At 57.9% G+C, this 25,099-nt stretch overlaps 1 protein-coding gene across 3 annotated transcripts; it reads right to left on the bottom strand.

Moving 5' to 3' along the window:
* Positions 1-1,733: 1,733 nt before the first annotated feature.
* Positions 1,734-23,630, bottom strand: LOC100347489 (kinesin-like protein KIF9). 3 transcript variants are annotated; one of them, XM_089305572.1, is made up of 13 exons: positions 23,483-23,630; positions 22,559-22,623; positions 20,867-20,944; positions 17,437-17,505; positions 16,890-16,994; positions 12,894-12,984; positions 11,632-11,765; positions 10,334-10,513; positions 8,318-8,532; positions 4,584-4,766; positions 4,270-4,385; positions 3,961-4,011; positions 1,734-1,891 (listed from the first exon to the last, which is right to left on the bottom strand). In XM_089305572.1, exons 5-13 carry the CDS (start codon positions 16,958-16,960, stop codon positions 1,874-1,876), a joined length of 1,059 nt encoding a protein of 352 aa, XP_089161698.1. In that variant the 5' UTR covers positions 16,961-16,994; positions 17,437-17,505; positions 20,867-20,944; positions 22,559-22,623; positions 23,483-23,630; the 3' UTR covers positions 1,734-1,873. The 3 variants fall into 3 exon arrangements, 2 of the variants coding, with proteins under 2 accessions (XP_089161698.1, XP_089161697.1); XR_016214330.1 differs by lacking the exons at positions 22,559-22,623; positions 23,483-23,630 and adding an exon at positions 13,627-13,682 and having other exon boundaries at positions 4,499-4,766; positions 20,867-21,132; XM_089305571.1 differs by lacking the exons at positions 22,559-22,623; positions 23,483-23,630 and adding an exon at positions 13,627-13,682 and having other exon boundaries at positions 20,867-21,102.
* Between the last annotated feature and the right edge of the window lie 1,469 nt (positions 23,631-25,099).

The following is a 25,099-nucleotide window of genomic DNA, read 5'->3' as shown; positions in this document are numbered from 1 at the left end:
AGCTTTGCCCTTGGAAACTCCCCCTTGCCTCCAGCCTGCTTGGACGGGCCGCCTGTCCCCTTGCAGTGCTCTGCTCCTGCCAGGTAAGGCTCCTTCTTCCTGGCGGGTGTGTGTGTGTGTGACTGCTATTTGATTGCTTTGTTATTCAGTCTGTGAGAGGGGGATGCTGGAGAAACTCACATCAACGCTGCCATCACTCATTCCCTGAGCAATGTTCAGTGCCTACCGGGCCCTGTGCCGGATGCTGAGTGGACCACGGTGGTAGACAGGCAGCGGATGCCCCCCGCACAGCCACGCCAGTGCAAGGAGCACTACACGCTGTAAAAAGTGCAGGCAAAGGAAAGAACAAGTTCCTGTGAGGGAAAGAGGGCAGGGCTGGGGGCCGAGGCTGTGGCACAGTGGGTTAAAGCCCTGGCCTGCAGTGCCAGCATCCCATATGGGCAGTGGTTTGAGTCCCAGCTGCTCCACTTCCCATCCAGCTCTCTGCTATGGCCTGGGAAAGCAGCCAAGGTTGGCCCTAGTCCCTTGGCCCCTGCACCCATGTATGAGACCCTGGCTCCTGATCAGCTCAGTTCGGGCCGCTGCAGCCATTGGGGAGCAAACAGATGCAAGACCTGTCTTTCCTCTCTCTGTAACTCTTTCAAACAAATAAAATAAATCTTACAAAAAAAAAAAAAAAAAAAAAAAAAAAAAAAGAGGAACAGGGCAGTCCAGGGGAACCCTGAGAGGAGGTGACATTTTGGGTAAGAACCAGAGGCAGAAGCCAGGGAGGAGTCGCCTGTCTGGTGCCTGGAACTTGTTAGCTCCATCTAGATATGCCTAAAATGCAGGGGAGGGAAAGGAGGGGAGGAAAAAAAGGGGAGGGGAGTGGAGGGGAGGAGAGGGGAGGGGAGGGGAGAAAGAGCTTTCATCCACAGGTTCACTCCCTAAATGACTGCAACAGCTGGGTCTGGGGCAGGTTGAAGCCTGGAGTCAGCAACTCCCTCTGGGCCTCCTGCATGGGTGGCAGGGGCCAGGCACTTGGGCCATCTTCCGTTGCTTTCCTAGGCACATTAGCAGGGAGTTGGATTAGAAGTGGCGCAGCCAGGACTCAAACTGGCCCTCTTGTATGGTATGTCAGTGTTGCAAGCAGCAGCTTCACCCTGCTGCGCCACAACTCTGAATCCTCGCTGGAATTCTAGAAGGGAGTTAAATAGTCCTGCGTTAGCAGTGCTCCGTGGTTAATGCAAAAAGCAAGTCAAAGCCTTTCAGGAGGAAAGTAATTGCAACTTACGTGCTCACAACTCCTAGAGTTTAGGTTCAATCAAATATGCATTCATGAAGAAAATATAAGGGCCGGCTCTGTGGTGTAGCGGGTAAAGCTGCCGCCTGCAGTGCTGGCATCCCATATAGGCACCTGTTCGAGTCCTGGCTGCTCCACTTCCAATCCGGCTCTCTGCTGTGGCCTGGGAAAGCAGGAGAAGATGGCCCAAGACCTTGGGCCCCTGCACTTGCGTGGGAGACCCAGAAGAAGCTCCTGGCTCCTGGTTTTGGACCAGCACAGCTCTGGCCTTTGCGGCCAATTGGGGAGTGAACCAGCAGATGGAAGACCTACCTCTCTCTCTCTCTCTCTCTCTCTGCCTTTCCTCCTCTCTCTGTGTAACTCTGAGTTTCAAACAAATAAATCTTAAAAAAAATACACACAAACACACACACACACATCCACATGCATACACAGATGCACAAAGGTAAAACTCAGAAAAATAGGAAGTTTTATTTTTGCCTTGAAACTTTATTTATAATGAGAGCCTTCTGTGTTTCTAAACACGATCGGCATGTTTTCCTCTTTATGTTTGCTGGATTCTTCTGCAGGATCCTCTTGTCACACACGTCACTAGGGCTTAACTGGCTTCTGGAGATAAGGGGAAGCTTTATCAACATGACGAAGCTGGGACCAGCACTGTGGGGCAGAGGGTGGAACTGCTGCCTGCAACACCGGCATCCCAAATGGAGGCCGGTTCAAGTCCCAGCTGCTTCACTTCTGACCCAGCTCCCTGCTAATGTGCCTGGGAAGGCAGTGGAGGATGGCCCAAGTGCTTGGGCCTCTGCACCCACGTGGGAGACACGGATGAAGCTCCTCCCTTCTGGCTTCCTCCTGGCCCTGGTTGGTGCGACCGTTTGGGGGGGAGTGAATCAGTAGATAGAAGACCTCTGTCTCTTCTTCTAATTATGCCTTTCAAATAAATAAATCTTAAAAAGGAAGGAAGGAGTGGGGAGGGAAGAAAGAAGTGCAGACTCGACCTCCACCCCAGACCTGCTGCGTGGGAACCTGCATTCTACCAAGACGCCAGGGACGGCGTGCACAGCACAGACTGAGGGGTGCTGCTCCGTGGGACCTTCAGAACCTGCACACCGGCCCCGGCCCTTGAGCCTCCACCAGGCTTCAGCACCTCACAGAAGGGAATTCCTGCAAAATCGCCCATCGCACGGATTCACACGTGTGTAAGGGGAACTATCACTGCTGCATTTGCATTGGTAGAGAAATGAACCTTTGTCCAGGACTCAGTCAGGTCTGATGCACCCTCACCAGGGAGCACTGTAAGAAAGGCCGAAGACGCACTCCGGGCTGGCACACGACGGTCTCCAGGACACACTGCCAAGTGGATGAATCAGGGTGCAGAGCAGTGTGGGGCAGGGGGACACCAGCAAGTGACAGAGGGTCCATGTCGATGGGGACAGGGTGCTTGTACTGTTTTTTTTTTTTTTTTTTAAACTGATTTGCAACTCAGGCAGAATAACAGAGAGGGAGAGAGCAAGTGAGCACGAGAGGGCGCCCATCTGCTGATTTACTCCCCAGGCAGCCAGGTCTGGCCCAGACCTCAGCCCAGAGCCAGGGACCCAGTTTCCCACCGGAGTGGCAGGCACCCAGTCACCTGAGCCATGACTGCTGCCTCTCGGGTCTGCATTGACAGGAAGGACCCTACAGCCAGCGGCTGGAGCTGAGCACCGAACCCTACGCTTTTCCTATGTTGCAAACACCCAAGTGTGTGGGAGCAAAAATGTAAAGAAAGAAAAGCCTGGGTGTGCGGGTCTGGCTGCAGATGCAGTGTTTGCCAACCTTTGTTTTCAGTCTTTACCAGATTGCTGAGAATTACGTACCACTATAGTTTCAATGACCTGTGCCCATCTTAAAATTGACTGTTTAAGACTGAAGCTGAACATTTTTACATTTGATTATTGTTTATAGCCCTTGTCTATATTCCTGCAGAACTATGGTCTTCTTTTTATTTGTTGAAATCTTTATGGAGCATTAAACCTTTGACTATAATGTAAGTTAAAAGTATGTTATCTCAAAAATAATAAAGAAAATATTATATTAAAAAATCCCCAGTGTGTTATTTTGCCTATCAGAAATGTAAGCAAATAATTATAAAAATTTCTTTAAACGAGCTCCCTGGGCAGTTACCCCGTAGGCATTCACCACCTGCAGCCCGAGAATGACCTCTGGGCCCAGGGGTTGCACAGCGCACAGGACCTCTGGGATCTGGCCCCAGGCTGGGTCTTGGCCGAGTGCAGAGCCTCTGCTCTCACCCAGCCTGCTCAGGAAGGGGAGTCCCGGGCCAATCTGTGGCTCAGAGTGGCCGGCTCTTCCTTGCTGCATGCGGTCCTCTGTCCCTGGCACCTGTGCAGGGCAGTCCCTGTTGGCAAGGCCCTGCTCAACCAGGCAGTGGCCTCCAGGATGCCCTGAGCCGCCTCTGGGGCTGTGACCCACACACAGGCTGGCTTGGCACTGATCAGCCATGTCTAAGCCTGGCCGTGGTCTGTGGGCCCCCTCTGGGTCCAGCCCTGTCACCGTCTGACTGTGGGTGGCTCTGCACCTGCCTGGGCCGGCCCCATCCCTCCCTCGCCTCTCTGAAGCAGGAAGCAGGCGTGATGCTGGCGTCCCGAGATCCCACCCTGCTGGAGAATCCTGCGAGTTACCTTCTGCTCTGTCTGCTGCACCTGGGCGAACTTCTCCTGCTCGTCTTCTTCCTGGGAGAGGATCCACCCAACACAGGGTCAGGAGCCACCCTGGCAGAGCCCCGGGGTGGCTCTCAGGGCGGCCCCCACAGGGACATTTCACACCTACAGAATCTCACTGTCAGCATCCTTGGGAGACCCCGGAGATGCCAGGGTGCTGACTGCGTCCCCCTCCCCGGACAACCGAGGAGACACCTGCACCTTCCTGGGCAGCCGTGACAGAGGCTGGGAGGGCCCCCACACGGCCCCGCTGCTGCCCGCGCTGCTCACCAGAGACGCGATCCTGCTGGAGGGTGCCACGCCCTGCCGGATGCTGCCGCCCGGCTTCAGCGCCATCATCACGTCCTCGGGGATGACAAAGGACTCGTTGTACCAGATGTCAAATTCTGCAGGGAGGTAGGGAGACAGCACCGTGAGCCGTGAGGGGGCCCTGAGATGCAGGTGAAGGCAGCGTATGCCAGTCTGGGACCCCTGTCTGCTTCCGGCTCCAAGGTCTCACCTGGTCCTGGCCCTGGCCGTTCTGCAAACCACACACCTGGAGTCCTTGCCCAGCCCCTGCCTCTGCCAGAGAGAAGCGGACGCACCCGTGAGCAGGCGGTGGCGACACTGGTCCACCAGGCGCTGGCAGTACTGGATCTCAGCCCGCAGGTCGAGCAGGTCCTTGTACTGGCCACGGTACTGCTTCTTGAGGTCTTTGAGCCTCAGGATCAGCTGGAACTCCTCCTCGTCCACCACCACAAAGCCTTTGGCTTCGAACTCGAACTCGCCTGCAGTGGGGTGAGACCGGAGGAGGTGGGGAGGAGGGGTGGCCACCAGGGGTGCGGGAGGGAAGGCCTTCCAGAAGGAGGCCCAGTGCTGGCCAATCAGGAGGACAGAAGTCTGGTGACAGGCTGGGGTGTGGTAGGGAAGTGGGTGTGGCACAGGCCAGCCAGGCTGCCTCGCCTGGAGCAGCGGCTCAGGGTGGCGGGACCACGCTGGCACTTTGGGACAAACGGGAATGTTGGGCGGAAGCAAGTGTAGAAATAGCCCAGGTGCCATGCTTATTTTGAACCTGAATCCCATCGGCCAAAGATACTCAGCAAACACCCGTGGTTTTTTTGTCAGCTACCCACACCAGCTGCCATCCCCGGCTGGCACCGCAAGGCCCTTGGGTGAGGTTCCTTCGTAATAACAAAGGATGCAGGGCCGGCGCCGCGGCTCACTAGGCTAATCCTCCGCCTAGCGGCGCCGGCACACCGGGTTCTAGTCCCGGTTGGGGCGCCGGATTCTGTCCCGGTTGCCCCTCTTCCAGGCCAGCCCTCTGCTGTGGCCAGGGAGTGCAGTGGAGGATGGCCCAGGTGCTTGGGCCCTGCACCCCATGGGAGACCAGGAAAAGCACCTGGCTCCTGGCTCCTGCCATCGGATCAGCGCGGTGCGCCGGCCGCAGCGCGCCGGCCGCGGCGGCCATTGGAGGGTGAACCAACGGCAAAGGAAGACCTTTCTCTCTGTCTCTCTCTCTCACTGTCCACTCTGCCTGTCAAAAAAATTAAAAAAAAAAAAATAACAAAGGATGCAAATCCACCTTCCACGTGGTCTCTGCTGACTTCAGCGTCCCCCAGCCCCCTTCCTGCTAGAGATGAGCAGATGTCTGCATCAGGTCAGGCTATGGCTGAGCTGTGCGTGGGCCCCTCAGGGTCTGCCAGCGTGGATAAGGTCTGCATAGCCACTCCCTGGCTGGGAGAGTTCAGCAGAGGCCTGGCGTCCACCCCCACCCTGGGCTGGGGCACGCGCGTTCTGCTGTGACCTGAGGCCCACTGCAGGAAAGCACTGGTGCTCCCACGGGTGTTTCCTGGGGAGACGTAGGGCTGGCTCCAGCATCAACTCCAACTCTGGGATCTGGCATCGGAGCAGGGTGGGTGGGGGATTCAGGGCCCGCCCTCCACCTCGGCTTCAACGTGGAGTGAGCTTCTGCAGCCTGTGTGCTGTGGGGGCGTCCCTGAGCTGCCTGCTGTTTTTAGATTTATATTCCTATTTATTTGGAAGGCAGAGAGAGAGAGAGAGAGAGAGAGAGAGAATGAATGAGAATCTCCCATCTGCTGTATCATTCCCCAGAAGGCCACAACAGCAGCGTCTGGGCCAGGCTGAAGCCAGGAGCCAGGAGTTCTATCCAGGTTTCCCATGTGGGTGCAGGGCCCCAGGGACTTGGGCCATTGTCCGCCGCCTTCCCAGGCGCATTAGCAGGGAGCTGGGTGGGAAGCAGAGAGCTAGCCCAGCGCTGTCGTATGGGACGCCGGTTTCCCGGCAGAGCCAGCCCCTGAGCAAGGCCCCTCACAGCGTCTCCGCAGCGCTCTGTGGAGGGGCATGGCTCTGGGTCCCTTTGTGGCGCCCGGGGCCTCGCGGATGGTCTGCAAAGGAAGAGCTTGAAAGAACTAAACCCAGACGCTTCTGCATTTTCCTTCACAGGAGGTGAATACTGCCCAATGCTGATCTTGCAGGGCTGACACGTGCTGTCAATCACGAGGTGTCCTGCAGGTACCTGACCTATGTCCTCAACAGAAAGGTGCTTAATTTGGCATTTTAATAACCAGCAGGATGGGGCTGGTACTGTGGAGTAGCAGGTAAAGCCGCTGCCTGCAGCGCTTTCATCCCATATGGGCGCCAGTTTGAGTCCCGGCTGCTCCTCCACTTCCTATCCAGCTCTCTGCTATGGCCTGGGAAAGAAGAAGATGATGGACCAAGTGCTTGGGCCCCTGTACCCATATGGGAAGACCTGGAAGAAACTCCTGGCTCCTGGCTTCGGATTGGCACAGCTCCGGCCATTGCAGCCATCCGGGGAGTGAACCAGCGAATGGAAGACTTCTCTCTGTCTCTCTCGCTCTCTCTTTCTGCCTCTGCTTCTCTGTAACTCTTTCAAGTAAACAAATGAAATCTTAAAAAAATAAATAACCAGAGGGAAAACAACTGTTTTGAGGGAGAAAGAGCAAAACTGTGTTCTTTGGACACTGACAGACAAAATTTAAATGTTTAAAAAAAGAGGTATTTCTTCTTCATCTCATCCGCTAAAAATGTTTTAGAAGTACATGATCCGTCAGAATCCCACGAGTGTATTTTAAGTATATAATCATATGTAATCATATGTTGTCATATGTAATCATGTATCATCATATGTACGTGTTCAAGGAAGTGTGGGCAGGGGGACCAAGACGTGCTTGTTGCTGCGGTGAGACCGTCACCATGTCCCCTCCCCGCAGGCTCTGGGTGAGGGCGGTGGTGCCTGCAGCCCCCGTTACTGCCTCCTCTGCCTTCCCTGCAGAACAGGTCACAGTCGGTCTGTCGTGGACAAGCCGAACGTCCTGGTCAGTCTCTCGCATACGGGAAGGATGGTCCCAGGAATCTGGATAAAGCTGCCCTCTGAGAACTAAGTGAGGAAAACACTCCAGGAGGGACAGGAGCCAGCCCACCTGCAGGCAGAGACCAAGGGACTCCCCCACCGCTCATGAGCAACGGGGCCAGGAGTCCACGAGGGCAGCCTGGCAGTCTCCAGGGGCCCTGTCTGGGAAAGTGAGAGCAGTCTCCAGGGGCCCCGTCTGGGACAGTGAGACTGAGCCAGGGACAGAAGTAGCAGTGTGGCCTCATCCTGCCTCAGGGTTGGTATGGTTGCTGGGCCTGGGTCCTACCTCCTGCGGGCCTGGCATCCGGCCCTGACTGGCCCTCGCAGGTGAACCCTCTGCGCACAGGTCTGAGTAAAAGGGTGAGCATCCTCTCCACACAGGCGCCCCAGCTCTCTAAGCCTGGGGTGCCTCCATCCATCTGATGCGGGAGATGAGACCACCAAGGCTGCGCAGGTGTCAGGCCGTTAGCATGGGGCCTGGCCTAACCAAGAGTGAGCCCCTAGGCCTCCTGGTATACCATTCTCATTTCCTGCCTTGATTTCCCATGGTCCCTCCTAGCACCCCCATCCCAACCTGATCACCCTGGGCAGTGAGGAGACCACAGCAGGACCCGGGGACCTCATACGGGTCACCAGCTTCCCTTCTCCTAGGGACGCCTCTGCAGGACCAAGGCCCTGGTTCTGCGTGGACAGCAGCACATGTTGGGTGGGAGGCTCAGCACCCAGGTCAGAGAAGAGGCTGTCACAGGGACTCAGGTAGAGGCTGGCTGAGAGGAGAGGATGCTAAGGCCCCCTGGGGGCTGACTGGAGCTGAGTGACAGAACCCTGGGAAGAAGGCTGCACACCTGCTGACCTCTGCCATCTCTGTCCTCTAGGGCCCAAGGCTGCCCACTTGGAGCAGGAGGACCCAAGACCCATAGCTCCCAGCCGTCTTCCCGCCCCATATACCTTGCTTCTCCCCTAGCGACTTCTGGAAATCGAGGGCCTCCTTGGTCTCGTCGATCTCCCGTTTGATGGCGTTGATGCGCTGTGTGATCTCACTGGCTCTCCTGCTCCGCTCATTCAGGATCGATTTGTTCTCCTTGAAGATGCGGTTGATCACACTCCCTCGCTCTTTCTTAAACTCCTCAAAGGCCACGGCCTTGGAAGGCGGGGTGCTGGGTCTGGAGACGGAGAGGGAGGCCAAGGGGGAGAGAGAACTGGAGCCGCCATGCCCTCGATCTTTCTGTGGGCAGGAGCTGAGCTGTGCAGGGCGCATTCCTTCATGACTGTGTTACTGGGCACCCAAGGGCCTGAGTCCAGGGCAGGCAATGATGGAAGTGGGGCATGAGAAATGGGAAGCAAGGGAAAAGCCGCTCACTCCCTCCTGGCAAGCCCACTTGGGTGCAGCTCCTTGCGGAATTTATTTGATGTATTTTTAAACGCCCGACGCCATGCAGCACGTATGGTTTGATGTCTGCACCCCTGCTCCAGAAGCGTTCTTTCCTGTTGCTGAGAACGCCAGCTACTGAGCCATTAGGTGGAGTGTCGGGGAAGTGGAATGATGGTACAACTCGCTCTGAAACGCAGCAAAACGAGAAGATGCCAGGACGGACACAGGATGTGGCAGGAAAAGTTAATGGAGGAGCTGCGGAATGGAGAAGATGTTCAGCGCAGGAGTGTTTACTCTGCGGTCCTCACTTTCTCCTCATGTTTGGGAATATCCGTGGGCTGGGGAAGAAACTCTTCACGGGACCTGGTACCCCTGCGTGAGTCAAGGCCAGAGAAGTAACTGATGGAGCACAGGGGCTGGCACTGTGGCATACCAGGTAAAGCCGCCACCTGCAGTGCCCACATCCCATATGGGTGCTGGTTCGGGTACTGGCTGCTCCATTTCCGATCCAGCTCTCTGCTGTGGCCTGGGAGAGCAGTGGAAGATGGCCCAAGTCCTTGGGCACCTGCACCCACATGGGAGACCCGGAAGAAGTTCCTGGCTCCCGGCTTCGGATCAGCCCAGCTCTGGTCATTGCGGCCAAATGGGGAGTGAACCACAGATGTAAGACTTCTCTCTCTCTCTCTGCCTCTCCTTCTCTCTCTCTCTCTGTAACTCTGCCTTTCAAATAAATAAATAAATCTTTAAAAAAAGAAGAAGAAGTGGAGCAAAGTCTCATCACCAGCGCTGTGTTGCAGCAGGTAAAGCCACCACCTGCAGTGCAGGCATCCCAGATGGGCGTTGGTTCAAGTCCTGGCTGCTCCACTTCCCATCCAGCTCTCTGCTATGGCTTGGGGAAGCAGTAGAAGATGGCCCAAGTCCTTGGGCCCCTGCACCTGTGTGGGAGACCCTGAGGAAGCTACTGGCTCCTGCTTCGGACTGGCGCAGCCCCAGGTGTTTCGGCCAATTGAGGAGTGAACAAGTGCATGGAAGACCTCTCTCTCTGCCTCTCCTTCTCTTTCTGTGTAACTCTGACTTTCAAATAAATAAATAAATCTTAAAAAAAAAAAAAAGTGGAGTAGCTGGGACATGAACCACTGGTGCCAAAGGCGGAGCCGCAACCTACTATGCCATAACACCAGCCCCTGAATTAATGATGTAATGCACATCTTTTTGCATAAGTCTTGTCCACCCTTCTGTTTCCTAAGATTTCCCGTTCTCACTGCTCATGGAGGGGACTGAACAGTGGGAGGAGAGGGAAGGAGCCACACTCTTCCAGGCCTTGAGGGCTCTTATGCCTTTGGGAATGCGTTACTTTTGCCAAAGACTCCCACCTTAATTATTTCAGTAACTGCCGTTCGGAGGTTCTGAGACGCCCCCATGCCTCATGGTGAGCCTGGGTGGCTGCTGCGGCGGGGTCATGGCATGCACACCTGTCCTGCTTCTGCCTTTAGAACCGCCCGTCCCCCTCTGCTGTATTTGGCTTCTGTCCACAGCCACTCTTCACTCTGCTCTGGGCTGATCCGGCGTAGGAGCTCCTGTTAGGCGGTTACCTGAGGGGGCGTGGCTCCTCCTTCGGGGAGTCGGAGGGAAGCTGCTCCATGCTGGGGGTTTCCTGGTCCCGCAGAAGCGTGTCTTTGCCATCGCCTGGGACCAGCTGGGTCTTGGAGGTGGAAATATCCATGTCCCTGCCACTCACGGAGTTGCTGGCACCTTTCTTTCTTGCTGAGGTCCTGGGAGGAGGGGAGAAAGGCCCAGGGCTCAGGGATGCGGGTCCCAGACACCGTAGGGTGAGCCGCCTCTCTCAGCCCTCACTACACGGGTGCCCGTCCCCCTCAGCTCCTCTATCTGCATCGTAGAACTGGGTCAGGGGGCTGTGCAGGCTGGAGGAGAGCTTTTCCCTCCATCTCATCACAGCAAGGAGGCCTCCGCAGTCACAGCAACAGACACCTGCTGAGAACAGGTACGGTCCCCACGGCTTAAGGCACCAGGACCTGCGGGCGAGCCCAGGCTCCCCAGAGGGTTAGGCACACAGGCATCCCCAGAAGCCCTATCCGGGGTGGCACCTGTGTGCTGCCCCACGCCCTGTGCCCTCTTCCCAGCTCCCAGGACAGCAGCTGTCCTCCCTCCCCGAGTGAGGGTGCTCAGTGTGTCTTCCCTGCAGGGGAGGTATATCTGAGCAGGACGGAACAGGCAGCAGGATGCCCCTGCCTCTGCCCTCTGCTTCACTTTGCTCCAACTTCCAACAAGTACGGCTCGGGCCACCAGGCCTCAGCCCCTCTGTTACTGCACTGATGGCCCAGTGGCCAGGATACGGGGCTGGGAAGTGACTGAGGCTGGAGGCAGCCAGGGTCAGCCGCATGCCCTGACTCCTGCCCTGTATAAGAGTTTTCTACACTCTGCTGTGGCCACAGGTGGGGGCTGCCTTCACTCACTTGTCACTCACAGAGGCTCCTGCGCCCCGTGCAAGGCAAACCCTTGGAGGCAAGAAGCGCAGAGCAGGGAGGTGAGTGTGGGCGTCACCTGTGCTCTGTCTCCTGCTCACAGCAGCTCCCAGGGAGGGTGTGCTCAGCGAGCGGGCCACCCTGCACAAACAAGTCCTGCCTGAAAGTGAGCTGGGGTGCTGACCCGACAGTCAGCACAGGACCCTGGTGAAGTGAGCAGACCACATGGTTCCAAACTAGCCCCAGCCTGGGCTCTGCAGAGTTGGCCCTATTGGCAACAGTGACATCTACTGTGACCACTCAGTGGCTGGGACACTGGCGGGGTGGGGTAGCGGATGGCTCATGACCTCCCTCTCATGCACAAAGGAGGGCCAGGTGCTAAGCAGGACAGCAGTGAGCGAGCTCACTTGGGCTGGGCTTTTAACATCTTCTTGTACTTGGATCTCTTCCCGGGTTTGGCAGAGAGAGGCGCGATCCCAAGTCCGAAGCCTTCTCCATCGAGCTCGCCTACCAGGTGGCCGTCAGCATCCCCGGGCCCTGGCTGGATAGAGAGACCAGCTGGAGGGGCACGGGTTAGCATAAGGGTTTGGAGGACCCAGGTGTGCATGGCCCATTGCTCAGGGTGGGCATGGGTACCCCACACACCAAGATTTGCCTGCAGCAAAGCAGCTTCAGGATGTCCCCAACAGAGCTGTCTCAGATCAACCCCCTCACAGCTCTGGTGCCTCCTTCCACACTGAGGATCTTTTTTTTTTTTTTTTTTTTTTTTGACAGACAGAGTGGACAGTGAGAGAGAGAGACAGAGAGAAAGGTCTTCCTTTGCCGTTGGTTCACCCTCCAATGGCCGCCGCGGCCGGTGCGCTGCGGCCGGCGCACCGCGCTGATCCGATGGCAGGAGCCAGGAGCCAGGTGCTTTTCCTGGTCTCCCATGGGGTGCAGGGCCCAAGCACCTGGGCCATCCTCCACTGCACTCCCTGGCCACAGCAGAGGGCTGGCCTGGAAGAGGGGTGACCGGGACAGAATCCGGCGCCCCGACCGGGACTAGAACCCGGTGTGCCGGCGCCGCTAGGCGGAGGATTAGCCTAGTGAGCCGCGGCGCCGGCCTTTTTTTTTTTTAAAGATTTATTTATTTATTTGAAAGGCAGAGTTACAGAGAGGCAGAGACAGAGACACAGAGAGAGAGGTCTTCCATCCACTGGTTCATTCCCCAGATGGCCGCAACAGCTGGAGCTGGACCAATCTAAAGCCAGGAGTCGGGAGTTTCTTCCAGGTCTCCCACACAGGTGCAGGGGCCCAAGGACTTGGGCCATCTTCCCCTGCTTTCCCAGGCCATAGCAGAGAGCTGGATCAGAATTGGAGCAACAGCGACTTGAACCAGCGCCCATATGGGATGCCGGCATTGCAGGCAGCGGCTTTACCCTCTATGCCACGGCGCCGGCCCCAGACACTGAAGATCTTAAAGCTTGGTGCCAGTCGAGCTCCAGGAGCTGGTCTGCACTTCATGAAAATCATTTTCATTCAAAAGAGCTTACTCGTGCACAGTGCCCCACGCTCAGCCTGCTGCTACCTTTCTCTGCACAATCCTTGCTCTGGTTTAATGCATGGTGCGGCTGCCTCGGCAGAAGCCTGGGGATGCAAACTCTGAGGGGCAAAGGGCAACTGTGCTCACCTTCTGGTTGGTGGAGATGCTCGTAATGTCGCTCTTATCTGTCAGGGTGAACTTTCTGCGCAGAGCGGACTCTACCTCCTGCTCCTGTTGGCTGGGGAGACAGTGAGAGAACACCTTGGTCTGGGGGCCGTGCTGAACCCGCTGGGGCAGGAACTGTGCCCTGGTGTTAGGAGTTGTTCAGGCGGGGCTGCTTGTGATGGAGTCACACCCTCATCATGAACCAGACAAATGAGAGCCAACGAGAGGGCTCTCACCCACCCCAACCCACACACCCACTGCCTGGCCCCCACACCTGCACGCGCCAGCTGCACTTGCTCCAAGATGCCATGTGACAAGGGCTATAAGCCTGACTTGGGACCACGTGCCCTGGCCATGGTTCCGTCTCTAACAGGCCCCCGGCAACCACGTGACCCCCTCTGTGACTCTCCTTGCCTCCCTTCCACACCCCAGCTCATGCTCCATGCTCTCAGGTTGTGAGTGTGTCTGTGCCCAAATAAGTCCCCAGTGCCCCCTGAGGCCAAGGGGCAGGGCACGCACAGGGCTGGTGCTCCACGAACACCTCCTGTCCAATCAACAAACTCAGGAAACCTCCACCAGGGCCCCCGCCCCCGCCCGGCCCAGGACTCTGCTCTTACTCCAGCGAGAAGGGGCGCTCTCGGAGCTAAGAACCCAGACCACAGGCAAGGAGAAGGGCAGCGTGGCATGGGGTGGAGGGGTGTGCAGGGGCCCTCACCTCAGGACCACCCGGAACTGGTTGAAGACCTCCTGGATCTGTCTGAGGTTGATGATCTGGGGAGGGAGCAGGGCGGCCATCAGGCCCTGGGCGCCGGGGACCAGGCTGTGTCTGTGTCAGAGTGGAGACTGCAGGCCCCTGATCCCATGCCAGAGTGCCTGGGTGCCAGTCCTGACTCCAGTTCCGAGTCCAGCTTCCTGCTAGCACATACCCTGAGAGGCAGTGGGCCGCAGGCCAAGTGCTTGGGTCCCTGCCAGTGCAGAAGACCTGAATCGAGATCTGAATTGAGTTCTGGGCTCCCGGCTTCGACCCGGCCCAGCCCTGGCTATTGTGGGTATTTGGGGAATGAACCAGTCGATGGAAGAGATCTGTCTCCTGCTTTTCAAATAAAATGAAATAAATTTTTTGAAAAAAATTTCATTGAAAATGAAAAAACTGTATGGATTTAAATTGTGCCAAAATAAACTTTTCATTTTAATGTTCCATGAACTTTTAAAAATATTTCTAAGATAGGCAGAGACAGACAGAATGAGCTCCCATCTGTTTGCTCACTGCGCAAATGACTGCAACAAATCAAGGCTGGGCCAGGGAGCCAAGGACAGGAGCTGGGAACTCAGTCCCCGTCTCCCAAGTGGCTTGTACCAACACTGCTGCGTTAGCAGAAAGCTGGAATTAGGAGGAGTTGGGCATCAAACCCAGGCGTCCTAACGTGGGCCATGGGTGTCTTAACTGCTAGGCTAAATATCTTCCCCTCCACAAACTTTTTGAAGTCCCCTTGTACTTTTCTTAAGTTTCAAATATTTGAGAGGCAGAGAGGCGGGGAGAGAGGGAGAGAGGGAGAGAGGGAGAGAGGCAGAGAGGCGGGGAGAGAGGGAGAGAGGGAGAGAGGCGGGGAGAGAGGGAGAGAGGCGGGGAGAGGGGGAGAGAGGGAGAGAGGGAGAGAGGCAGAGAGGCAGAGAGGCAGAGAGGGAGAGAGGGAGAGAGGGAGAGAGGCAGAGAGGCAGAGAGGGAGAGAGGGAGAGAGGCGGGGAGAGAGGCAGAGAGGCGGGGAGAGAGGGAGAGGGGGAGAGGGGGAGAGGGGGAGAGGGGGAGAGAGGGAGAGAGGGAGAGAGGGAGAGAGGGAGAGGGGGAGAGGGAGCTTGATTGATTCTATCGGCTCATTCCCTTCTCAAATGCCTGCAAAGGCCAGGGCTGGATCAGGACTGAAGCCCGGAGTCAGGAACTCCATCCAGGTCTTCGATGTGGGTGGCTGGAACCCAATCACTTCAGCCATCACTGCTGCCTCCCAGAATCCACATTAGCAGAGAGCTACAGTGAGGAGCTGGAGCCGGAACCTGAACCCAGCCATGTCGACGTGGGATGCAGGTGGGACTAGCACCGGGACTAGAACCCGGGGTGCCAGCGCCGCAGGCGGAGGATTAGCCTAATGAGCCACAGCACCGGCTCCAATACTATTCTTTTTAAAAAATACATACTTGTGAGGCCGACGCCGTGCCTCACCTGGTTAATCCTCTGCCTGTGGCGCTGGCATCCCATATGGCGCTGGGTTCTAGTCCCAGTTGGGGCGCCGGGTTCGAGTCCCGGTTGCTCCTCTTCCAGTCCAGCTCTCTGCTGTGGCCCGGGAGGGCAGTGGAGGATGGCCCAAGTGCTTGGGCCCTGCACCCGCATGGGAGACCAGGAGGAAGCACCTGACTCCTGGCTTTGGATCAGCGCAACATCGGCTGTAATGGTCATGTGGGGAGCGAACCAACGGAAGGGAGACCTTTCTCTCTGTCTCTCTCTCACTGCCTAACTCTATCTGTCAAATAAATGAAAAAAAAAATACATACTTGTTTATTCTTTGAGAGGCAGAGAGACAGTGAAAAAGAGAGACAGAGTCAGAGAGAGATCTTCCATCTGTTGGTTCACTCCCCAAATGCCCTCACCAGCTGGGGCTGTACCAGACTAAAGCCAGGAGCCCAGAACTCAATCTGGGTCTCCCATACAGGTGGAAGGAACTAGAGTACTCAAGTGCCTGAGCCATTGCCTGCTGCCTCCCAGGGCGTGCACTGACAGGAAGCTGGAACCGGAACTAAAACCAGCACTCGAACCCAGGCACTCTGAGATGGGATGCAGGCATTCCAAGCAGCATCTTACCAGTGCACCAAACGCCTCCCCCGTCCCCATCCTTTCTGAGAAAAAAGTTTCAGACAAAATCCATCTCGGGCCGGTGCCGCGGCTCACTAGGCTAATCCTCCGCTTTGCGGCACCGGCACACCGGGTTCTAGTCCCGGTCAGGGAGCCGGATTCTGTCCCGGTTGTCCCTCTTCCAGGCCAGCTCTCTGCTGTGGCCAGGGAGTGCAGTGGAGGATGGCCCAAGTGCTTGGGCCCTGCACCCCATGGGAGACCAGGAGAAGCACCTGGCTCCTGCCATCGGATCAGCGCCGTGCGCCGGCCGCAGTGCACCGGCTGCGGCGGCCATTGGAGGGTGAACCAACGGCAAAAGCAAAACCTTTCTCTTTGTCTCTCTTTCTGTCCACTCTGCCTGTCCAAAAAAAAAAAAAAATCCATCTCCTTGGCTCTCTCCTGCTTCCCATTCAGCCCGCCATCTAGAGCTCATTTCTGTGTGGACGCGGACCCGCACACAACTGTGAATGGAGAAGGTCATCAGCCTCCCTCCTGGCTCTACCCCCATCCCGCCGGGCAGACCAGAAGAGCCCACCCCCAGGGGTCCCAGGCCCGCCTTGTGCAGCTGCCCACAGTGGCAGCCCACGTGGCCTGCGCTGCAAAATCAGGATGCTCTTTCCCAGAGGGTCCTTCCTCCTCCCTGGCCCTCCCCAGCATGGGCCAGCAGACAGCCAGGGCTGCCGCCACCCTTCAGCAGCTCCGGGCTGCCAGGCACAGCAGCAGGAACCCCCGCTCGCTGTCACTCCCCATGCGCGGCCGTCTGCTGAGGGGCGCGAGGTGGGCGCCCTGCTTGGGGGTGCTCGGTGGGCAGGAGTTGAGGTGGCAGTGACTCTGGGAAGTCTGGCCCCAGGGCCCATGCTTGAGCCCTTGACACTGACCACCTCCTGTGCAGCCTGTGTTCAAGGCCTCTGGCCTCTCTGCCCAGCCCCACAGCCTTGTAACCCCTACCACGGAAGAGAGGCTGTGGTAGGCTGAGGGCCCTGTCCCCAGGGGTCCGGCATTGCCCTCCACCCTCTGTGTGCACACACGGGAAGAGTGCCCAGGACAGGGAGGCCCAGGCCGGCTGAGCGTGGTGGTCCCACAGAGGGGCTCCTTACATCGATCTCATCCAGCGTCCCCTCCAGGTACCTCCGCACCTGGGTGTTGATCTCAGCAATCTGGAGTTCATTCATGGGGTCGTAGGTCACGAGGGTGCGGTTGGCCTTGAATGAGGATGAAGAACAAGTGGATAAGCAACGAGGGCCTGAGCCCAGGCAGGAGCGGCAGGGGCCTGAGGGCTGCAGTGGGGAGGTTGGGCACGGCCTAAGCTGGCCCAGTTCCTTCTCCATCTACACCATCCAGTCCTGGTGGAGAGGGCCTGACCCCCAGGCCAGAGCTTGGGCCACAGAGGACAACCAGCAAAGGAAGGAAGCCACTGGACATGGGGCCTTCTGCTCCATCGGCCCTGTCTCGGCAGACTCTGCAGGGTGAGGCGGGGCCTGCGGCGGGGGCAGCCTGCCTCTGCCTTGAGGCCCCTCTGGTCAGTGGACATCAGCCCAGGCAGGCCATCAGGGGACTCCAGCCCACCCTGCCCTCATGGCTCCCTGCTGTGCCACCGCCTGGACCTCACGCTATCATGTAGTCCCCCTGCCCTGGGCATCTCACCAGGCTGTCGTGGATGGCCAGCTCTTGCTTCAGCAGTTCTACCTCCTTCTCCAGGTTCTTGACCATTCGCTGCCGGCAAACAGGGGGGGAGGGGCAGGGGATGAAGGGAAGGGTCGTCAGAGAGGCCACCTGCCTCTTCCACATCAAGTGCATCACTCCGCACGTGTGCCCCGACATTGCTGCTGTCTCACTGGCTGTGTCCTTGGCTCCTGGGCCATTCCTTCCCCAGCTGGAGTGGGTACAGGGTCCGAGAGGGCCTCAGCAGCCCCTCGGCCTTGGCCTCTTCCAGCAGGGAGACTGAGAACACGAGAAACACCCGCCCCCGGGCTACCCTGAACCCTGACTCCCAGGACTCCAGACTCTGTCCAGTCTGCCAGGACAGTGGCTCCTTCCGGGCAGCCTGTGGACTCCAGGAGGCTGCCTGTGCACACCGACAGTGTAGACAGCTCACCATTCCCAGAATCATCCCGGCTGTCCCCTCTGACGTTTACGGCTGCCCACAGTGCAGCAAGCACGGCCCTGCACTCAGACCTTGACGTCCCCATAGGCATCTGCAGGAGGCCTCCATGGGGTCTGCCCCCTCCACCTCTTTTCTACTGCTCTCTCCAGCTCACCCCTCTCCCACTGGCCTTGGGCATCCCCCACCTTTGCCCACCGGTCCCCTGTGCCCCAGGCACTCCCATGGCTCATGCCCAAACCTCCTAAAATGTTTGCTCAAAATCTCCTAAGTTAGTGTGACTCCCCCCTTCCCACCCAGCATTTTTTTAAAAAATCTTGCTCATCTTTTTCTTAGCAAGTATCACCTTCTTTTTTTTTAAAAAATTATTTATTTGAAAGGCAGAGTTACAGAGAGGCAGAGGCAGAGGCAGAGAGAGAAGTCTTCCATTTGCTGGTTCACTCCCCAAATGGCTGCAGGAACCAGGAGTTTCATCCACGTCTCCCATGTGAGTGCAGGGGCCCAAGCACTTGAGCCATCTTCCACTGCTTTCCCAGGCACATTAGCAGGCAGCTGGATTGGAAGCAGAGGAGCAGGGACTTGAACTGGTGCCCATATGAGATGCCGGTGCCACAGGTGGCAGCCTAACCCCACTCTGCCACAGCGCCAGCCACAGTGTGTATCACCTTCTAATGCCCTCCAGCATGGTGCTGTCTTCTAGAACTTTCTGCACTGATGGAAGTGTTCCAGTGACGCAAGTGTGCGCTGTCCACAGAGGATCGGCTCCTCCAGGACCCCTGCAGAAACCAAAGTCCACGGATGCCCAAGTCTCTTATGTAAAATGGTACAGTGTTTGCATGGCACCTACACAACCCTCCTGGGTACTTTAGGTCACCTCTAGGTTACCTGTAATACATAATACAACAGATTATAATTATTCTTATAACACCTAAGGCAAGGTGCTCTGTAAATACTTGGAATACCATGTTATCTTTAATTTGAATATGGGGGAGGGGGCAGCTGGCTGTGTAACTGTTGAGCCCTTGCAATCTGCCTCGTGTGACTGAGGGATTGAAGCAGCTGCATGTGAGGAGTGATCCTTGGACTGGGCAGTGGCGCTCCAGAACTTGCCTGGTCACTGTGTTTGTTGTTTTCTCTCTGCCCTGCTAAGGAGGCTGGAAGCCCAACACATGCCCCAGGTGTGGTCAGCATGCCGCTGGATCTGACATCGGGAGGCAAGCGACACAGTTCAGGAAGCAGAACCACTAAGCTGCTTTGCACTTGATGGAAACCCAGCATCGTCCATGATAGAGGACACGGGGCTGGAGGCTGAGAGCCCTCACTGGACAGCGGGGCTGCCCCTGACACCCACATCCTGATCTAGTGACCAAGGCTGTGATCAGCCCCCACCCTCCCCCATTCTCGCCAGGTCATCTGGACACAGAGGCCCATTTGCCACGGGGCCTCTTGTACAAGGGTGACAGATCCCTGGCATCCTAGTGGTTCTGTAAACCAGGCACCTGACTAGGGTCCACATCTTGGCTCTACTCCTCTGGAGAGCCCCCAAGAAGGTCTCTCCTTTATGTGTGGATCAAGGGGAGGGGCTTAGTGGCAGGCCCCACCTATCCCAATCCCCTCCTTCTCCCATCTCTAGAAGATTCTGTGTCCCTGCCTGAGCTATGGGGGCCCCAGGTGGGTGGCTGTGCTCGGTGGAGCACAGGCGAGCCAGACTTAGATGGCTGGGCCAGTCAGAGAGCAACAGGGGGAAAGGACCACCAGCCTCCCAGTCCTGCCCAGAGTGTGGGAGCCACTTCTCCCAATGCCTGGCACATGTAGTGGCCTCCACCTGCCGTCTTCTCCTGGCTGCACAGTGGCTGCCTGGAAGCACGGGGCTGGAGCCGCAGAGCCCACGGAGCAGGGCGGCAACCCCTCCTGGCTGGAGATGGCTTTATAAACCAGGAGCAGTCTAGGAATAGGCAACTCCTTGGAAACAGCCCCGACTCACTGGAGCTCCCTGCTGGGTTGGTGTTTTCGTCATAAATGTACGAAGGACAAGGCAAAGAGACTTTCCTGCAACTGTGTTTTCTCAAGGCACAGTGGGACCCACCACGCCCACTTCACAGGCTGAGGGGAGGGTCCCAGAGGAAGACCCACAGGCCCAGACTCTGAGCAGCTTCACCGCTGACAGCTGGTGGCAGAGGCAGGCTGGAGGAACCATCTCCTGCGAGCTGCCAGCCCCACCCGCCAGGGCAAATCTGCAGAAGCGATCTAGCCCCTTGAGAACAGGCACCCACCTTAAAGGTGGCGTGGAGATGACCTGGGAATACCGGTGGCAGTCTGGCAAAGCACTCTTCAGCTCTCTTGAGAACTCATGGTTATAGGGGCCGGTGTAGCCAGTAAAGCTTCCACCTGCATCCCATGTGGGTTCTGATCCAGCTCCCTGCTAGTGGCCTGGGAAAAGCAGCAGCAGATGGTGCAAGTGCTTGGGCACCTGCCATTCACGAGGGAGAACCAGATGAAGCTCCTGGCTTCAGCCTGACCCAGCCCTGGTCATTGTGGTTTTCTGGGGAATACACGAGAGGATGGAAGATCCCCCCCCCCCTTCTCTCTCTCCACCTTTCTCTGCAACTCTTTCAAATAAATAAATAAATCTTAAAAAAAAAAAAAAAAAACAAAAACAAAACAAAAAAAAAAACACAAAAACCTCCTGGTTGTAAGGCAGGGTGCTGATGGGAAAGATCATGAACACATTTCACGTTGAGCGACAGGGACGCGGCTGTCTGGGGTCAGCCAAGGCAGCAAAGACCTTGGTGCCAGAGCCAACGTCCGCACAGGCAGGGACTTGCCCTGAGCTCAGGGAGGACACATCACACAGGGTACGGAGAGCTTGGAGACCACGGAACCCGGGACTGCCAGAGCTCGCGCTGTGCCGGCCTCGGGTGTGCCTTCTGTTCAAGGACAGGGACGTTCCAGAGGACGGGGCAGCCCGCCTACCTCAGCGTCGTACTTCTCGTTGACAGCGGGCTCCGTGGTGACCAGCTTCATCCTGCTGGCGAAGCGCAGCGAGGACAGCTGAAAAGGAGCAGGCGGCGTCACGCGGCACCCCGCTCCAGGGAGACCCCGGGGCCACCTCCTTGGGCTCCCCACCCGCTCGCTCCAGGCTCTTCATGCCATGAGGGTCCACTTCCCCGCGGGTAAACCTGCGGGTCGGGAGGGCTCATGGCAGTGTGGCCGCACGGGGAGCAGAGCAGGGCGTTGACAAGGACACACAGTGTCTGGTTCTTCATGCCAATCTGACCATCACCCACGTCTGGGCCTTGGCTCCAGGGCTCCCCTGCCCAGCTGCCTTTCCTCTCCCCGCCCCTCGTCTGCCTTCCCATGTTCCACACGCTCTCCCAGGCCCAGCTGAAAACCATCCAGGGAGTGGAGACAAACAGAGGTCCAGGGCCAGCATCTTCCTAAACAAGGCAGCCCAGAGGCGCACGTGTCTCACAGCTCCTGCTGTGCTGTGAGCCAAGACCAGGAGGCCCCCGAAGCGTCAGCTGGCACTCCCCTCCCCCCGCCTCCTGAGTCCCAGGGCCCTGGAGGCTGGCACGGTCCTTGGGCACAGAGCCGGGAGGCCCTGCAGGCCCTGGGAAGGACGCAGATCCCCGAAGGGCACTCTGCAGACGGCTGAGCCTCAAGCCAGCGCACGTGGGAAGCATTCGGTGTCAGGACCGCCCTCCTCGCCTGTCTCGTGCAGGACAAGGGCACTTCCCAGGCAGGGGGAGCCCCGGCCTGGGGTTCCCGGCTGTGGGCTCACCTGTGTCACTGCGTCCGCCCCTTCCTCCCGCCGCTGAGTCCCCTGAGCTGCCCTCCCCAGGCCGCTGTGTCCCGCCTGCCTCTGGCCACAGTTCCGCCTTCCTCAGACCCTGCGATGGCTCTGGCCACCCGGCCCATCCAGCCCCTGCGTTTCCTTCCTTCCTCTCCTTCCCCAGCCCCTCCCTGGGACGGCCAGCTGTTCTGGCAGGGTCACACCTTCAGTCCCTTGTTAACACCTCTGCTTACCCCACCACCAGTGCTCTCGCCCCTTCCTCACTCACCTTCAGGACCCCCTCCCCAGCCCCTGCCCAGCCTGCTCTGAAGGTCATTTCCATCTGGCCCTCTCTCTTCTCCTGGGCTGGGCACTCTGGGACCCGAGGCCATGTGCTACTCAAGTCTCCTGAGCTGCTGCCCCCACATTACCACCTTGTACGCGGCAGGTGCTCCACACCTGTCTCCTGGTACGGGCCATGACCATGCCCTGGACATCTGGTGTCCTCCAGGTGTCAGGAGGAATGAGTAGCCAATCATCCTCTCCATCCTGGGTCACGGGGGCAACCTCCCCAGGGGGAGGGGGTGCAAGATCCCTGCCCACCTCCCACCTCCCACCTCCCACACAGGCCCTCGCTCCAAGCCTGCCTCCTGCCTCCTGCCTCCTGCCTCCTGCCTCCTGCCTCCTGCCTCCTGCCTGGCTCACTGACTCCGCACAACCTGGGCTTGGGCTCCTCGGACCCTCACCCTGACCCCCTCCATGGTTCTGGCTCTGACTCGTTTCCTGGATCCCTCCAACTCTGACAGTGCCTGAGGCTGGTGTGCCTCCCAGCCAGCCCGTGTAGGCCAGCCCCAGCCCCCGGAGGGATCCCGGCACAGCTGCTGTGACCTCACCGTTTCTTCCAAGTGGGCGGCTTCACCGTGGATGTTCGTCACCAGGACCATGTTACAGTTTCCTCCTGCAGGGGGTGGGACACGGAGGGGCCGTGAGCCATGCGGCTTTTCTGCCAGGGGCCTCTCGTGGCGGGGTCTGTTATGGTTTGAATGTTTGTCCCCACAAAATCCACACATCGAAGCCCCACTCCCCAGGGAGGATGGTATTTGGGGGCGGGGGCTTTGGAAACTAAGGGGGTGTAGATGGAGTCATGAGGGCGGGCCCCAGTGATGGGGTCCGTGTTCTTACAGGGGAAGAGAGACCAGAGCCTCTCTCTGCACATTCGAGGCTACAGTGAGAAGGCAGCAACCTGCCAGCCAGGAGTAGGACCTGCGCCAGGAACGGGACCTGCGGGCCCCCAACTTACACTTCCCAGCCTCTAGAACTAGGAGACACCTGCTGTTCAAGCCCCACGTTGGAGGTATTTTGTGATGGCAGCCAAGGCCAAGATAGGGTCGGTAAGAACACAGCCAACTGTGCGGAAATCTGGGAGGACAGGGGGGTGGGGGCAGGGCCACCAGACGGCCCTAAAAGAGAAAGAAGAGTCAGGAGTGGACACTCTGTCAACAGTCAGACCCCAGTGGCCGTGTGGTCAGGCCCAGCCTGGAGGCCTGGGACACGGGGATGACAAGACGCAGAGGGCGGGCAGCATGGGAGATGCCCTCCTGCTGGGCCTTCAAGGCTGTGCGGGATTCTGCCCGCTGTTTCGGGATGAGGGAAAGTGACCAGCACTGAGCAACCCGGGTGTGAGGAGAGGGCCCTGGGCTGGCTCTGCCTCTCCGGGAGTGGCTGCAGGTGGGTCTGCAGCCCTGGGAGGGGGTGGTCCTGTGGACCCCAGGGGAGACGTGCCGGCCTGCCCCTCCCCGACCCAGCCACGCCCTCACCTAGCGAGTCCTTCAGGACGTGGGTGAGCTTGCACTGCCGGAAGGGGATGTGGTCTCGCCTCTGGTCACCCAGGGCGATGATGGCCTGCTCCAGGAACGACAGGGACTTGTTGATGTAGGTGGCTTCCTTCAGAACGCGGCCGTCCGACTGGAAACCAAAGGCCAGCTCTGCTCACTCCAAACTGCCCTCCTGCTCGGGCTGACGCTGCAGGGCTGGGGGCAGCCCCGGCCTCCCTCCCAGACCCAGGGTCTGCCCTGCGCATCAGGGGGGCTGCATGCCGTGGCGTGCAGACACGGGCTTGCTAACACTCGGGGGAAAGCTCGGGGAGCCATCGCCGCAGCAGGCTGCAGCAGGTACCTGACCGCGTCATCCTGCGAACACCCAGGCTGACGCTGTCGTATGGACGTGCACACAGGGCCCATCTGAGCACTCCTGAGGCTTTGCGTGCGAGCACAGGAATTTGAAATGCAGCGCTCACAAGACTTGAAGAAGGAGACGCACTCACGAGGACGGAGCACCCACTGGGCACTCACTGAGTGCTCGCTGAGAATTTAGGCGGCGGCATCTCACTTAAACGTCGGCAAAAATCCAGTGAGGTGGGCACTGCCTCCGCTGATTCTGTTCCTCCAGCAAGCCCATGTGCTCCACGTGACCTGGCCCAGGACTGTGCTGACACCCAAGGAGGGGCAGCCCACGTGTGCAGGCACTACAGGCACTAGGCTGGAAACAGTCCCAGGGCTCACTGGGAAGGAACCCTCGGCTCCCCTCACTTACCCCAGACTTGCCCAGCCTCTCGGAGCCTGCCAGATCCACCAGGTTAATTTTGGAAGTGATATACTTTTCATTGGATAAAGTCCAAGAGCGAGCCTACAGCACATCCAAAGAAAAGTTTAGACGGTCAGGGCAAGTAGCTGGCAGTTACGATGTGACTTGTGAGGTCCATACCCCATGTTGGAGGGCCTGGGTTCGAGTTCTGCCTGCACTCCTGACCCCAGCCTCCTGCGAGTGCACACCCTGGGAGGCTCGGCTATGTGCGTCCCTGCCCCCACTGTGGGAGACCCGGATGGAGCTCTGGGCTCCTGGCTCTGTGGGTATTTGGAGAATGACTCAGTGGATAGGTGATCTCAGTTTATCTGTCTGCCTGCCTTTCAAATAAATAAAATAAATAAGCATAGAAAAGGAGAAGCTGCTGATGCGCAGTTCCCCGGGGAATCGGCTGCGTCTGCCAGGGGTCAAAGGGCGCGTGCCTACCTCCACGTGGATGGTGAAGATGCAGTGCGACCTGGACGAGTTTTTGTTCATCGTGTGTGAGGCTATCATCCTGTTGGTCTCTCCCTGAAGAAGAAGGGAAACGTGGGTAACAGTTTGAAAAGTCAAACGACAAGGCGTGTGGGGCATTTTTCAAAGATATTCATAGCTACATGAGGGATCTCGTATCCCTACCAGCAGCTGGGCTTCCAGGCAAACCTCTGTTACAAAACGATGAGGAAGGCTTGCCTTTCAAGTAAATGAAAACAAGCAGTTTGAAAACAGAGAGTGGCTGAGTGAGTTAAGCCTCCAACTGCGACTCCAGCATCCCAAGTGGGTGCAGGTTCAAGTCCCACCAACTGTTGAGG

Source organism: Oryctolagus cuniculus, chromosome 10, assembly GCF_051225735.1.
Source record: "Oryctolagus cuniculus isolate XC-2025 breed Fujian yellow rabbit chromosome 10, ASM5122573v1, whole genome shotgun sequence".
Lineage (NCBI taxonomy): Eukaryota > Metazoa > Chordata > Mammalia > Lagomorpha > Leporidae > Oryctolagus > Oryctolagus cuniculus.
Note: the sequence above shows the minus strand (reverse complement) of the source record. Positions and strands in the feature narration are given on the sequence as shown.